Genomic DNA, 15,004 nt, shown 5'->3' on the forward strand with positions numbered 1-15,004 from the left:
GAATAACTTCCGTAGTGCTAGAGGGATCTCTAGAGCGCAAAAACTGTAGGGAAAGGCAGAGAATGGGGATATCCAACAAACAATTGAAGACGTAGGGCGCAAGTGCTACTCGGAAGTGAAGAAGCTGTTGCAGGAATGAAATTCTGAGCGAGTCGTATCAAACATTCCAGAAGACTGGATACTCAAAACAAGTTTGATTGTCAGATACCAACGCTCTTTGTCAATCAATAACAAGCGCCGTTACAGCACAAAAGCTTACAAAGTACATATGCCAGGTGCCAAAGCCGACAATCTTCTATTGGCTGATTAGGCTTCAAGTACGAGGTCGTTGTGAACGGAGAAAGGAATTCTAATAGGTTATTGGCTTGCGTGATTCGCCAGTGAATGCCTACAGGTAGTGGCACTTTATCATATGTGAATGATAACACTGTTTTGCAGAGTGATTTGAGTGGCGATAAGGCGGGCACGGAGCGGCCGCATCTGTTGTGTATAAAGGAGTGGCCGGCCGTGCTTCGGCGCTCTTTCAGCGGACATGGGGGCGAGCAAGAGGAGCCGCGGCGTCGCCAACGGGGCAGCCAAGGGAGTGTCCAACGGGACAGCCAAGGGAGTGTCCAACGGGACAGCCAAGGGAGTGTCCAATGGGGCAGCGAAGACCGTGGCCGTCGAGAATGCCGCCGACCAGCCCCGCAAGTTTTTCGACCCCATGGCCGTCACCTGGATGGAGAAGTACAACGCGCCCATGGAGAAGATTTGGAGCCGCCTTCCATCCTTCGTCCGCTCCACCATCGTCACGCTCGCCGTATTTATCCTCGGAGCCACAATGAGAGGTGAATAACGATCTGCTATTACTTTCATTGATTTTGTTCCTCATTGCAAACTTTCGATTGTGCTACATCTTTAACATAAGACTTAAGCTGCAATATAATGTCACCTTTGATGGTTAGTATTCACCCTAGGCATACCAGTGTTATCTGACTTATAAATAAAAGGTTCGAGGTTTGCTAATGGCACACTAAAGGACTTGGAAGGACAGTTGAACAGAATGGATAGCGTCTCAAAAAGAGGTTGTAACGAGCATCAACAAAAGTAAAACAATGGTAGCAGAGTGCAGTCGAATTAAACAGGTGGTGGTGAAGGAATGACGTAGGAAACTTGACAGTAAAAGTAGTAGACAGTTTATCCTGTTTGGTTGACAAAGTAGCTGACAACGGTCAGAAGAAAAGGATATAAACTGCTGACAAAAAGAATCGCTTCTGAAAAAGATAAAAAGTTATAGATATGAAATATAAGCGTGGGTCTTGTAAAGTCTTCCCTGGAAGTATTTTTCTGGAGTGTAACCTTATATGAACGTGAAACATGGGCGATAGCCAGTACAGACAACAGGATAGGAGGTTTTTAAAAGTGGTGTTACATAAGAATGTCGCAGATTGGATGGTTACATCGGTTAACTAACTAACAGAATCAAATTAGGGAGAACACAGTCTTGCGGTACAACTTGACTCAAAGAAGCTATAGTTTGATAGGACACATCCTGGGACATTAAATAATTTATAATTTGGCAATGGAGGGAAGTGTAATGAGTAAAAGTTGTAGAGGAGTAGACGATTTGAAAACAGGAAGCACGTACAAACCGATGTAGAACGCAGCTGATATGCAGAAATGAGTAGATCTGGACAGGATAGACTAGTGTGGAGAGCTCTGTCAAAGCAGTTTTCAGTTCTCGAACTAAAGACAACAACAACAACAACCTTCCGTTTATCATATGAAAATTTGTTATAACTTCGAGGAAGCTAAACACAAAGACTGCCCTTCACACTTTATCCTTTTACTTATGACTTACCACGAATTACATTTTTTTATTTTCATCTATCTGTAGTTTAACTGAATTCATTTCATCTACACATACCTGTTATATCAAACACATATTCCACGTACTCAAATTTTTGCCTTCTCCTTCCATTACGAATTACTACTACTACTACTACTACCACCGCTGCTAAATTTTTCCTTTTCTGACAAAGATTTGCCACGGACATCTTATATCACCTATCTTTTCTACTACCGTTTCATTGCATACGGTTCGGTCTATTCTAATTTTAACATCATTTTCTAACAACATATTTCAGATGCTTTAGTTCTCCTCTTAACGGTCCTCATTCTGTTCACGTTCCGCTCCCTTACAATGAAGTGCACCAGGTGCACACCTCCAGGAACTTCTTCGAGGGTAATTGTATGCCAGTAAGTTCATCCCCAGGTTCAGTATATGTCTGATGTCTGCCTTGTTTCTGGCCTCTTGTGTTCCTAGATATGAGAAATCTGACACTTCTCTAATGCGTTTAAAGCTTAGTAAATGACAGTTCTGAGCCGCCCGAATAGTCGCACGTAAGCACCCAGATTCCGGGATACGGGATGGCGCGTCGGTCCCGGATCGAATCCTCTCGGCGGATAACAAGGAGGGTCGGTGTACCGGCTAGCCTGGATGTGGCTTTTAGGCGGTTTCCCGCATCCGACTAGGAGTATACCGGGCTGATATTCACATTCTGCCTCTGTTACACGATTGGCAAACATTTCGAAAACGTTCTTACTCTTTCAGACGGATATTACTAAACTCAAACAGATGGGGTTCACTAATTCCATCCATGGGAGGTGGGAAGGGGAAAAAGGGAGGGAGAGGGGAGTATGGTTACAGGTTAGTCACCCGCATTTTCTCTGATGTTTCGGCACGTTTTGCAATTTCGTTTTTGTAGTTTTTAGAAGATATCAGCCCGAACAAATATTGATAAACACATGTCTGATGCGGTCAGCGCTCACGGAAAGGTCGGTTTGTGCCTCGTTGCAATCAGTTATTTTTAAGTGGAATTTTATCTGTCTGTTTGATGGAGTTATCCCAAATTAGTCTGTAAAAATTATGAGTTATTCTTTAAACGTTGGTCGGTGCATTCTTTCTGCATATTTCAGGTATTGTGAGTCTGACTATTCATTTCTTCTTTAATAGTTTGCGTCATAGGTCTTTTTTCTGACAAAATTTCCCGTCGATAATGAGGTCATTAAGATGTGGAAAATAATATCTTACAAGACAAGAAAAAAAATGAGGAAGAAAATCAGCCGAACACTTCTCACAACACGGTCGTCTGGGATACCACCACACACATAGACTTAATTTTCTAGTCACCCTTTTCCGAAATGGTGGCCAGCTGCACTAGACTTCTCAGATTAAACTATTGTTGCTTTTGCGATAAAATGCTGGTCTTAGCTGCCCAAAAATGGAGACATTTTGTCTAATGTTGTCATAATTTTCTTGGATTCTCAACGACATGGTAGCCGAACATGAGAATATGACAATAAGAAGACCACGTCGTAATGGAATATTCCCTGCTGGTTCTGACTAGCAGAAATACTCTTTATCTTACCCATTCCGAATGCTCAACATGTTGTTAGGAAAGCATATGATATGTGTGTAAATTGCGACCATTCACTTCAAATGTGTTTAAAATTTTATTTCACCCTTAGGCCAGTTTTCCAGCCGCTGTTCGTGGTGCACAGGAAAATTATGTTTTGTATCAAGTGAAGCGATCGCTGCCATGGTGACAACGTCAGACCGCATCACACCGCCTCTGTGTTCCATTTCCTAACAAAACTACTGTCACTTAGAAAAGCTCCCTCATTTATCACAGGATGAAAGGTTTTATTGGCAGGTACGAACCACTGCGTCGTTTTACACAGCAAGATTATGGGACAACGAGCTTACATTATAACAAATACTCAATAGTTTTGATATCCATCATCTCTTATATGCATGCTTGTTCAATTACCAAACAGTTACAGGAAGCCATGTGGAAGATGTGAGGAATATTTATGATAATTCACAAGGCATTATCGAGAAAGGCCAATTACAAAATACTCATGTAGGTGTTCTTTAAGGATTAGCTTATAATAAAATAATCTTGCGACTCCACCTCTTTAACAATTCTTCTCGAATAGATTTTAACAATCCTATTGTTTTACATTAGAGCTGGATCTCGTGACTACAGTTAGGCACATGATATGTCAGCGATCATCGTGTTTTTGCTCCTATAGCATTTCTTTCAACTTATTTCGTACGATTAATCCGTGAGAGTAGTGGAAAATGTTTGAGACTAAAGACATTGCATAATGACTATTGTTGTCGTTGGAAATGAACTTGAGACTAAATGTTTCAGCAGTTAGTCCATCTCTCCATTTTGTTTTGTGCGAATCATCAGTGACGTGTAAAATTATCAGTTTACAGAGTTGGTTTTGTTACAGGCCGCTTGAGAAAGAACACACGATCACCAGTCAGACATGAGACGCGACGTTCCCCTGAAAGCACTAACCAGGAAAAAAAATTTTTTTTTTCGAAACAGCTTTTATAACTGAAATTTTCTGGTAGATTAAAATTGTGTGCCAAACTGGGACTCGAACCCAAGGCCTTGGCATGTCACGAGCGAATACTCTACTAACTGACTAGGAGACCACGTGGTAATCGGGTTTTTGCAATTTTTTGTACTTAGTACTTGAAGTTCAGAGCCAAAACATTAATCAACCAAAGCACTTCGGTTGGGTAGTTTGGGGAAGGAGACCAGACAGCGAGGTCATAGGTCTCATTGGATTATGGAAGGACGGGGAAGGAAGTCGGCAGTGCCCGTTCAAAGCACTTCGACGCAGCTATTAAAAATTCTCGAGAATGTCGACTTTGAAGTTTTCCAAGCGTCTTTAGTACTCTAAAATACTCATAGGCTCGATTTTATCGACAAGCATCGTGTCTCTGAGGTAGAATTCTCTTCTGCCATGTAAGGTTTCGTTTCCTGACCGATGCAAATTTTTAGACAATGGTGCAAGTTCTACGAATATTTCCATGAAGTGTAAAATACATTAAGATGAAAAGAAAACAGCAACGCTCGAGACTGGTAACAGCTGAATCGGGTCTCTTTTCGCTTGTTGTTCTTTTCGGTTCTTTTTCTGTTGAGTTCGAATACCTAATATCATTGAAATATAAAATTCACCAGACATACGCTCTTTAACACATAAGTAATTTTGATTTTTATGAAACTTGCACATGTACTTGTTTCTAATTACATATCACACACAAAAATTCAGTTTTGTTGCAAATATAAGGCATTAATTACCGATAATTCATAAAAGACTGTTAATAAAAATTGTTTAAATTAAATAAGGAACAATATAAATTAAATTTTTGATCCCTATATATTTTACACTTCATGAAAGTGATAATTTTGTTTGCCGGCCGCGGTGGTCTCGCGGTTCTAGGCGCGCAGCCCGGAACCGTGCGACTGCTACGGTCGCAGGTTCGAATCCTGCCTCAGGCATGGATGTGTGTGATGTCCTTAGGTTAGTTACGTTTAAGTAGTTCTAAGTTCTAGGGGACTGATAACCACAGCAGTTGAGTCCCATAGCGCTCAGAGCCATTTAAACCATTTGATAATTTTGTTTACAAAAATTACTGCAGCCGGGAATTAGGTTTCTTTCAGAGTATGCTGATGCAATACCTCCATACTTAGCTGTCATACACTACCTCTCACTTGACGAAAGATCCGTACCCAGTGAGTGTAAAGTTGCATAGGTCACACCAATATTCAAGAAGCCTAGTAGACGTAATCGATTAAATTACAGGCTCATATAATTAACGTCGATATGCAGCAGGAGTTTGGAACATATATGGCGTTCGAACATTATGAATTACCTCGAAGAAAACGTTCTATTGACACACAGTCTACACAAAATACTTTGTTCTTGTAAAACACAACTACATCTTTACTCCCACGAAGTGTTGATTGCTATTGAAAGGTATTTCAAACTGATTCCGTATTTCTAGGTTTCCAGAAGGCTTTTCTCACTGTACCACACAAGCGGCTTGTAGTGAAACTGTGTGCTTATGGAATATCGTCTCAGTTATGTGAATGGATTCCTGGTTTTCTTCCAGAGAGGTCACAGTTCGCAGTAACTGATGGAAAGTCATCGAATAAAACAGAAGTGATTTCTGTTGTTTCCTAAGGTAGTGTTATAGACCCTCTACTGTTCCCTATTTATGTAGACGATTTGGGAGACAGTCTGAGCAACCGTCTTAGTTTGTATGCAGATGATGCTGTCGTTAATCGTCTAGTAAAGTCATCAGAAAATCAAAACAAATTGCAATACGATTTACAAAAGATATCTGAATGGGGCGAAAATTGGCAACCAACCCTAAATAATGAAGAGTGTGAGTTCGTCCACATGAGTGCTAAAAGGAATGCGTTAAACTTCGGTTAAACGATAAGTCAGTGAAATCTAAAGGCCGTAAATCCAACTAAATACTGAGGAATTACAATTGGGAAAAATCTACTAAAAAGGCTACCTACATTACGCTTGTCCGCCCTCTTTTGGAGTCTGCTGGGCGCTTTGTGATTGTTACCAGACAGGATTAACTGAGTACATCGAGAAAGTTCAAAGAAGAGCAGCACGTTTTGTATTATCGGGAAATAGGGAAGAGAGTGTCACTGACATGATAACAGGATTTGGGGTGAACGTCTTCGTTTTGGTGGAATCGTCTCACGAAATTTCAGTCATCAGCTTTTTCCTACTAATGCGAAAGTATTTTGTTGACGTCGACCTACAGAGGGAGAAATGATCACCATAATAAAATAAGTGACAACAGAGCTCGCAGGGAGAAATATAGGTGTTCGTTTTTTCCGCGCGCTGTTCGGGATTGGAATAACATAGAGAAAATTTGCAGATGGTTCGATGAACGTCTCTCCAGGCACTTAAGTGTGATTTGGAGAGTATTCATGTAATAGTAGATGTAGATGTAGATGAATCGACCCAAAGTCAATAACGTGGCTTCAGAGCCACTCGATCTGTCGGAAAAACTGACCTCGCTTTAGATCAGGGTGCTCAACCTTTTTAGGCTTGGATATCTGCTATACGCAATTCAACACATTTAGGGAGTTGCTGAATTAAATTCGTGAAGGCTTAAGCACAAAACTAAACTGTAACCCCAATTATTAATTGTAATTACACAAAATACATAAAAGGAAATTTTCTCTCCATCAGAAGTCGTATGCATACTACTCAATTCTCTATATATTACACATGTGAAAGAAAGTAGAACATACACCTTCATAAATGCTAAAAAAAATTTAGATACTTGCTTTGCAAGTCATTGACAAGTCTATTATGATCCGGTGAATACTTTCTCAGACCCAGCCTTAACACAGTATGAAAGATAATCCAAAAAAAAACATTGCGATGCGACTTTTACAATGTTAATATAGGTTTTTACACTCACCAATTTCCAAAAGTTATCTTCATTGTATTCAGCCTTTAAAGAAATGTTATTCTGAAATTGAATTAATTTCCTCCGTCATCGAAGCTGGAAAACATACGTTTGTGTAATCTCACCAAGCAGGATGGAGGACTGTTGCTTCGCGCACGAGCTACAAGCGGTCAAATACAGATGGAGGCAAATGAGACGCAGACAGTGTTGTCGGATTTACCACCTAAAAATACGGTACGAAAAGCATATTGTCAACAAACTGGTATTCTTCCAAAAACAACTCATTTAAAGAGATTTCTGACAAAGATTTTGAAAGATAGACTCATACAGTCATTGCGCGCGAGCTGTCGATCGCAATCGGTGGGTTGAGCAACACTGCTTTATATTACAGACGTTTAAAAACTTTCAAAGTCGATTTTCTGAAACTGCTGGGGCATATTGATATTTTAGTTCTGAACTTCATATACCATAAATATAAAAAATTACAACAATAGAATTGGCGTGTGGTCTTCTCGTGAGCTATCCTAGGTCGATCCGTCCTTAGCTTTACTTCCACCAGTACCTCATCTCTCACCTTCCGTACTTCACAGCTCTCGTGAAATGTTCGTGACTAACACTCCTGGAAGAAAGGATATTGCAGAGACATGGCTTAGCCACAATCTGTGGGTTGTTTCCAGATAAAATTTTCACTCTGCAGCTTTTATAATTATTTCGTGGCGTTCGAAGTGTTATTTAGATATTTAGAGTAAGGAGAATAAGTCAAAGATTTTAATGAGTACAGGTCGCAATGGCAGTCGCCTTTCCCTTGTTCCATTTGCAAATTCAGTAGAAATGGGAATCAATAATATTATGTTAAGGCAGAAATTTTGCTATCCCTAGGACTAAGTATTTATCGCTCTTCATGACACTCCCTCTGCGCTTCCTTGAACTAAACTAAGCTGACCTTGCGGTCGGAGTCAGGACATATTAATATGCTGACAATCAATATATTTCAGTCTTCACCAATGGAGTCATGCGATGACAGTACAAGGATGCGAGTGAGTAAACCACATTTCGAAATCGTCTAATCTCTTCTTGCCTGTTCTGTTGATCGTCTACGGTTCAGTTCCATTTAGTTCTGCTCTCCAGACGAATACCTTCTGAAAGATTTCCTAAAATCTGAATTCATATTCGATGTTGACAATTTTTTATTTTTCGTAAAAGCTTTTCTTGCTATTGTCAATAGCCATTTTACACCCTCTTTGCTACTTTCGTCGTCAGTTACTTGGCTTCCCAAATAGCAAAACTAGTGTACTAATTTGAGAGTCTCATTTTCTAATTCAATTCCTTCAGCACCACCTAATTCGACTAAATCCCCTTTTTCGGGAAATCGTTTAAAATTAATCAGCGAGTTATGTAGAATATTGTACCCAGGTTTTGTTTCATTATCTGAACACTAGAGATCCGAGTAACGTTTTCTTTGTCCGTATACGTGCAGCAGAGTTTAATGTAGCGAGTACTTATGTGCAGGTCAGCGTACTTGGAGCACCGGCATTTGGCCTGGCGTATAACCTAGTGAAGCTAGAAAAAGAAAAGATATCAGGGATTTTTTTAAGTAGATGGATGATGAAAGTAGTTCATGGCTACACAATATACTTAATGATAGTCAGCAGCAGCCAGTCATTATTTAGAAAATAGACATCGATGTGGGGCAGGAATAAGGAGAAGAAGAAAAAGAAAAACAAAGGGTTCTCCAGTAGCTACAAACTATACCACAGAAACTGTCGATCGTAATGTATGGACCACAGAACAAGACAATGGTATTTTATTTCTGTACTTGAAATTTGTCGTGAATGTACTTACTGCTATTCCAGTCTTGTACCTTTCTAAGGGTTCTGTCAGCTTATATATTATTACAGATAATATTACGAAAGAAATGTCTGCTCATTATAACTTACTTACACTGATTAATGGGAAAAGGGCTTATAAATGTTTATCAGAAACATAATTTTTCTACAAACATAGTTCAAAATATCTAGTAACAGAGAAGGATTTACTTTATAGTAGTACACATCGTATTAAAATACACTTGTACTCGTATATTAAAGTCGGGTTGTTATTCAAATATATTAATAGTAAGTATTTAAACAGCCCTATCTCAAATAAACATTTCGTCTTATGAGCCTTTCTTCCGGAAAAAGTCTCAATTAGCTACTCCACGAGCATACTAAGACCTGTGCAAAAAAGGTAATTCTCCTACAAAAATGTTTATTGCAATTAAAACTGAAGTTCGACTCCAGAGGTTCTTGTTGTGGGATAATATGAATTTATGAAAATTTTAAGTTAGTGTGTTTATGGTTCAGGAAACTCCCTAGTAAGTAGAAAATAATTTCGCAGAATGCATCAGTGTTGTCACAAGGTTTTGAAGGAATGTTTAAAATATGAATTACCAATATGGGCAGGCCCCAAAGAGAGATCCAGTCGCACTAATGTGAGCCAAAAAGATGAGGAGAGGGCTAAATCCGTATGTGGTTTAACACGTTTAGCAAACTTGTCTGACCACCGTGAGTGCAATCTCCTTCTCGTACGGCACATTCTAACTTATCAACGTCATTCAAAAATGCACATAACGCTATTAAAATTTATGTAAGTCAGCAAATTTTAAGAAGCAGCTAACATATTCCTACTGCTTTAACCAAATGATGTGTACCACTCCGCAAGTGATGGAACATCTAGCAGAGAGGAATACCCGCTTTGTGAATTTCGAGACATACTATTTAGAGGTTACAGATACGCTTGTTAATTGTAATTAAACAGCAAGAAAATTTCTGTTCAAGATCTGACTGCTATCACGACATTGTGGTTGCGGTTATTTCTGTTCGATAACGTGAAACAATGAGATAATTAGCGCACAATGTTTTAAAATTCAGAGGAGTTGAAATTCGGCTATAATGGACCTGACTATTAAGACATAAAACTGCAAATTTTTGTTTATACAGGATAAATAAACTTATGACTTAAAGTCGAAATAATGACACTGACATACATAGATTACGCTTCCAAAATCCTTTTATGACTTCTCTGTTCTATAAATCACTAAAAGCTTATCCTCTATATTTCATAATAGGACTGTCAAATTTGTTCCATAGTCATCTAGCATTGAAAGAAGTTTGCTAAGCAGGTTACCCTTTCGTTGTGCAAGGAAATCTGCCTTGCGCTTTTCGACATCGCCTTCAACGCTTTCCTGGGCTCGTGATCATATCGGTTGAACCATTTAAGACTGGAAAACCGTGGCCTGGTCAATTGAGTCCCGATTTCAGTTCATAAGAGCTGATGGTGTGGTTCGAGTGTGGACCTAAATTGTCAGTAAGCCACTGTGCAAACTGGTGGTGGCTCCATAATCGTGTGGGCTGTGTTTACACGGAATGGACTGGGTCCTCTGGTCCAACTGAATCGATCATTGACTGGAAATGGTTATGTTAGGCTATTTGGAGACCATTTGCAGCCAATCAACGATGGAATTTTTATGAATGACAGTGCGCCATGTCACCGGGCCACAATTGATCTCGATTGATTTGATGAATATTCCGGACAATTCGGGCGAATTATTTGGCCACCCAGATCGCATGACGTGAATCCCATCGAACATTTATGGGAATAATCGAGAGATCAGTTCGTGCACAAAATCCTGCACCGGGAACATTTTCGCAATAATGGACGGATGTAGAGGCAGCGTGGCCCAATCAATAATTTTGCGGGGAACCTTCAAGGACCTGTTCAGTCCATGCCACGCCCAGTCGCTGCACTAAGCAGGTCAAAGGGATATCCGGCACGATATTGGGAGGTATTCCATGACTTTTGTCATCGCAGTGTACGTTCCCATAGTATATTTGCTTCATTCAAACTCAAAAATTCGGAAAAAAGTAAGAGTGTATTAAAGTAGTTTCACATAATCACATTTCTTATATGGCTTTTCGAAGATAGAAGAAACATTCCAGCTCTTTTCATAGACACTGAATAGTGTGGAGAACTTAGTGTCATTCACTGTTTTCATTTTCTTCATACTCATTCGTTAAATTATTCAGTTTTTCCTAATGCTTTGAGAAGTATTTCTTTCTTGGTGCTTTTCTCGTTTTCTAGCTCGCACATAATGAGCACTCGCGCAACCTTGATTTGGAGTTACCGATTTTTCTGTGACCGGACGTGTTCCAGTGATACTAACTGACTAATCGTCCACGAGGGAAAAAATAAAGAGATCGTTGAAAGATATCTAAGTGAAACCACACTGCGGATTTGTTGTTGAGTCATTTATTGAAAACTCTTGGCGTCATCAGTATAAAGGAAATAGACGATAAACTTTCCGTTCTTCTCTGATAAGGAAACTACGGCATTCGGTATCGATTCAAAGGTTAACGGTCTACCGGCTATGACAGATAAAGGATACTGAAGTCGATTGATGTGTAAGTGAGAAGCATAGCTCGGTGACTGGAGGTGCAGAAGCACTCAGGATACACCTGCGCCAGAATATTCAGTGGTTATGAACCGGGGAAGGCACCCTCGCCGTGAGTCACTCATGACGCTCTGCCCATAATTCCTTTAGTGTGGATAGGTAAAACATTGGTTAGACGGGGATTCACATATATAAAAATAAAAGAAAATAAGCACCACGATGTGGTCCTGACGACGGTGCTGTGCCAACTGGTTGCCTGCCATTTTCTATCAAGTCGAGCCATTTGAATGTGATATGGAGGGACATGGGGTCAGCCACTGTCGGCTTTCGAGACCTTGGAGCCGCTACTTCTCATTTAAGTAGTTCCTGCGTTCGCATCACGAGGCTTACTGCACCCCATTCCAGTCCTCCTGCCAAGGAAGAATACCTGGCAGAACTGAAAGTGAACCCGTGACCACCGCATGCTAGTTAGATCTTTTCTTCCTGGTTGTATAAATCAATGATATTAACATCAAACTTTTAAAAAAGCTACAAAATCACTAATTTACATAATGACAGATTAGTATTGTTAATTGTATCAATTAACAATCACATATATAAGGCATTTCTTCAGTAACGATATTCAATGTTGTTTTTTTCTCCGCTCAATAGCGATTTCTTTTCCATTTTCGAGTAATCTTACAAAAATCTGAGAGTAACATTCCAATTGTAAGACTACGTTTTCGTGCCCAGCATACACCTTTGATGCTACTAAGACCTGTATCTGGTAACCTAAGCAGTAACCACATCGCTCCGCCTGAAATCAAGTGAAATTAATTAATGAGAAAGTCAGACAATCGAAACTATTGCAGTCTGGAGTGACAACAGGGTGGCCACAACAGACAAGACAACATGGGTCCATAGCTAACACAGATATAATGAACAGTGGTTTCTTCTAGATACCGAATGAAACTAACTGTCACACGCAAATTTATTACAAAAAAGGGAAGTTTACGGTCAGCATTGAGTGAACATTGATTCGATGAGAATCATAAAAGGACACGTTAACATTTGCAAGTTAAGTTCATAAAAGTTCTCATGTAAACGTCAATGAATGTGAATGAAACTATAGAACTGAAGGTCACACAAGAAATAATAGATCCAGAAAGTTACATGCAAGGACGAGTTCCCTCACCTAGGCCCGTGGTAGGTAGATGAGCTTCCAGTATGGATTAAGTTAGGCGAAACTAATCTCTAAGTAAGAAAGTTTACGATCCTCTCTCCACGGCATGAAGTGGTGGCTGTGGACTCCAAGTCTAGATATGGCATCTGCATCCATTTTGCGACAGAGTCCAACTGTGCAAGATGGAGGCGAAGATAGCTGCAAGACTTCAAAGGAAGAAGCTTCCTGCTGGTCTCCTAAAGTCGAAGTGTTCTCTGAGCTCACCTAAGATTAAGCCTCTTCAACTTTCTATTACTGAAACTGTGCTGGCTCTCCCAGCGTTGGAATCTCTCTAGTCAAATATAGTAAAATATGAGCTCTGGGCAATGAGAAATTAGAAACATATTACAAAAATCTCTACCCTTGCATATTATGACTGGATTGACCACTGATGTTAAATGTCTCTAAATATGGGTGCAAAAGTTAAGAGTTCTCCCCACCAAAAGGGTGATTTTCCATCCTGCTCAACAGGACAGGAGCCACATACACGTATGCAAGCCCTTTCCCCACTAACCAAAATAATTTTCGTGAACCAATCAGAGTTCTATTTACAAGTGTGATTAAGAAAATCTGGCAGCCTCCTTTCCTTGCTATGATATCGTTCTTCTCTTCCAAAACATTCAAGGTGTTTCGTCTCTGCAGATACATATCTGTCTAAAAAGCAATCTTAAGGCACCTCACGGCCCTGAAGTTTTAGTCTCCTAGTTTCGCAAGGACGCCATCTGTTGTGAGGGCTGCTGGACGGTTGTCGCCTCCATCGGCCCCCAGCCACAGCAACTGCCTCTACACTCAGGGCCTTCAGAAAAAAACATATTTATGACCCCATACCGTCCCCCGTGCAGAAAAGTTCCATGGCAGTTCGTCTAAGTTGCTGGGAGAATAGACTCCGGAGTGGAAAACGTCGGAACAGAAACTAAAGGGATTCACAAACATTGTAATAACTCATACTTGCATGCATAGTCAAGTGCATTACACATATTACGACTTTATGTGGATCGAACTTTAAATAAATTAATGATAATTAGGTTGTGTGTCAGTTTGCCAAAAACTTCTACGTAATTCAAAACTTCTACATAACTTCACAGTGATGACAGATTTAAATACAATTAAAAGTTAATTTGTGCTGCTAAATAGATTCCAGGGGAGCCGCTAAAGATACAAACTTGAAATCTGGAGAAGGTGTGAATCTTATTTTATAGATACCGTTTAAGAAGGGATTGTCCGAAATTCCACCCCTAAGGGGGTGAAATAGGGAATAAAGGCTTCTTGTAAGTATGTCACTATTAAGAGAATTTTGAAGCTGGAACTGCGAAAACTGGTATTTGGTTTCTCAGTCAGAAAACAATAAATACGTGTTTCAGAGATTCTTTAAACTCGACTGCTAAGGGGGTAAAATAGTGGCTGAAAGTTTTTGAAAATAAATAATTACTAAAGAACTACTAAAGGATTATTAGGGCTACATCTGTAATAATTGGTATTTGACTTCTCAGTTAGAAATTTAAAAAAAAAATACGTGTTTCTGTGTTTCTGGAAATTCAACTCCTAAGGGAGCGCAATAGGGGATGAAAACTTTTAAGAAAATATTTTGTTACATTAAAATAATTTTAAAGCTAAATTTATTAAAATTGGTGTTTCACTTCTCGGTTATATATAAAGAAATATACGTTAGGGGATGAAAGTTGAAACATCCCCTTAGAAAAATTAAGAATGACTGTGCTGCTAAACCTCCTACGTTATTTGATTTTCAAACAGCTGAGCAAAACTGAACGTACTCAGACATTTCTCTCTTTACTTATTACGATCAACAGTAAACTGACACACAATATATGTATATATTTTTTTAGCGCAACGCAATCTGACTCTCAATAATCCATACAAAAGAATGGCCCTGAATAACAATAACCTATACCTTACATGAGTCACTTACCTCACAAAAATCTTCTTTACTCGAACTACTGCAATACAGCGAGCGCCAATACTGCCAGCTAAATAAAAGATTCTAACTACTGAAGACACTAACTACTGATAGGCATAGTTAGCAAATGAAAGATTTTCATGGAGAACAAACAATGTATTTACCTTAATA

The 15,004-nt window shown here is 39.5% G+C and overlaps 1 protein-coding gene across 1 annotated transcript in view; it reads left to right on the forward strand.

Annotated features, from left to right (window-relative positions):
• The first annotated feature begins 532 nt into the window (after window positions 1-532).
• LOC126482160 (lathosterol oxidase-like) overlaps window positions 533-15,004 on the forward strand; it is a 111,854-nt gene continuing 97,382 nt past the window's right edge. The window contains exon 1 of the mRNA XM_050106137.1: window positions 533-827. Within this exon, the coding sequence (XP_049962094.1) occupies window positions 533-827 (295 nt within the window). The remainder of the gene's footprint in view (window positions 828-15,004) is intronic.

This window comes from Schistocerca serialis, chromosome 5 (genome assembly GCF_023864345.2).
Source record: "Schistocerca serialis cubense isolate TAMUIC-IGC-003099 chromosome 5, iqSchSeri2.2, whole genome shotgun sequence".
Classification (NCBI taxonomy): Eukaryota; Metazoa; Arthropoda; class Insecta; order Orthoptera; family Acrididae; genus Schistocerca; species Schistocerca serialis.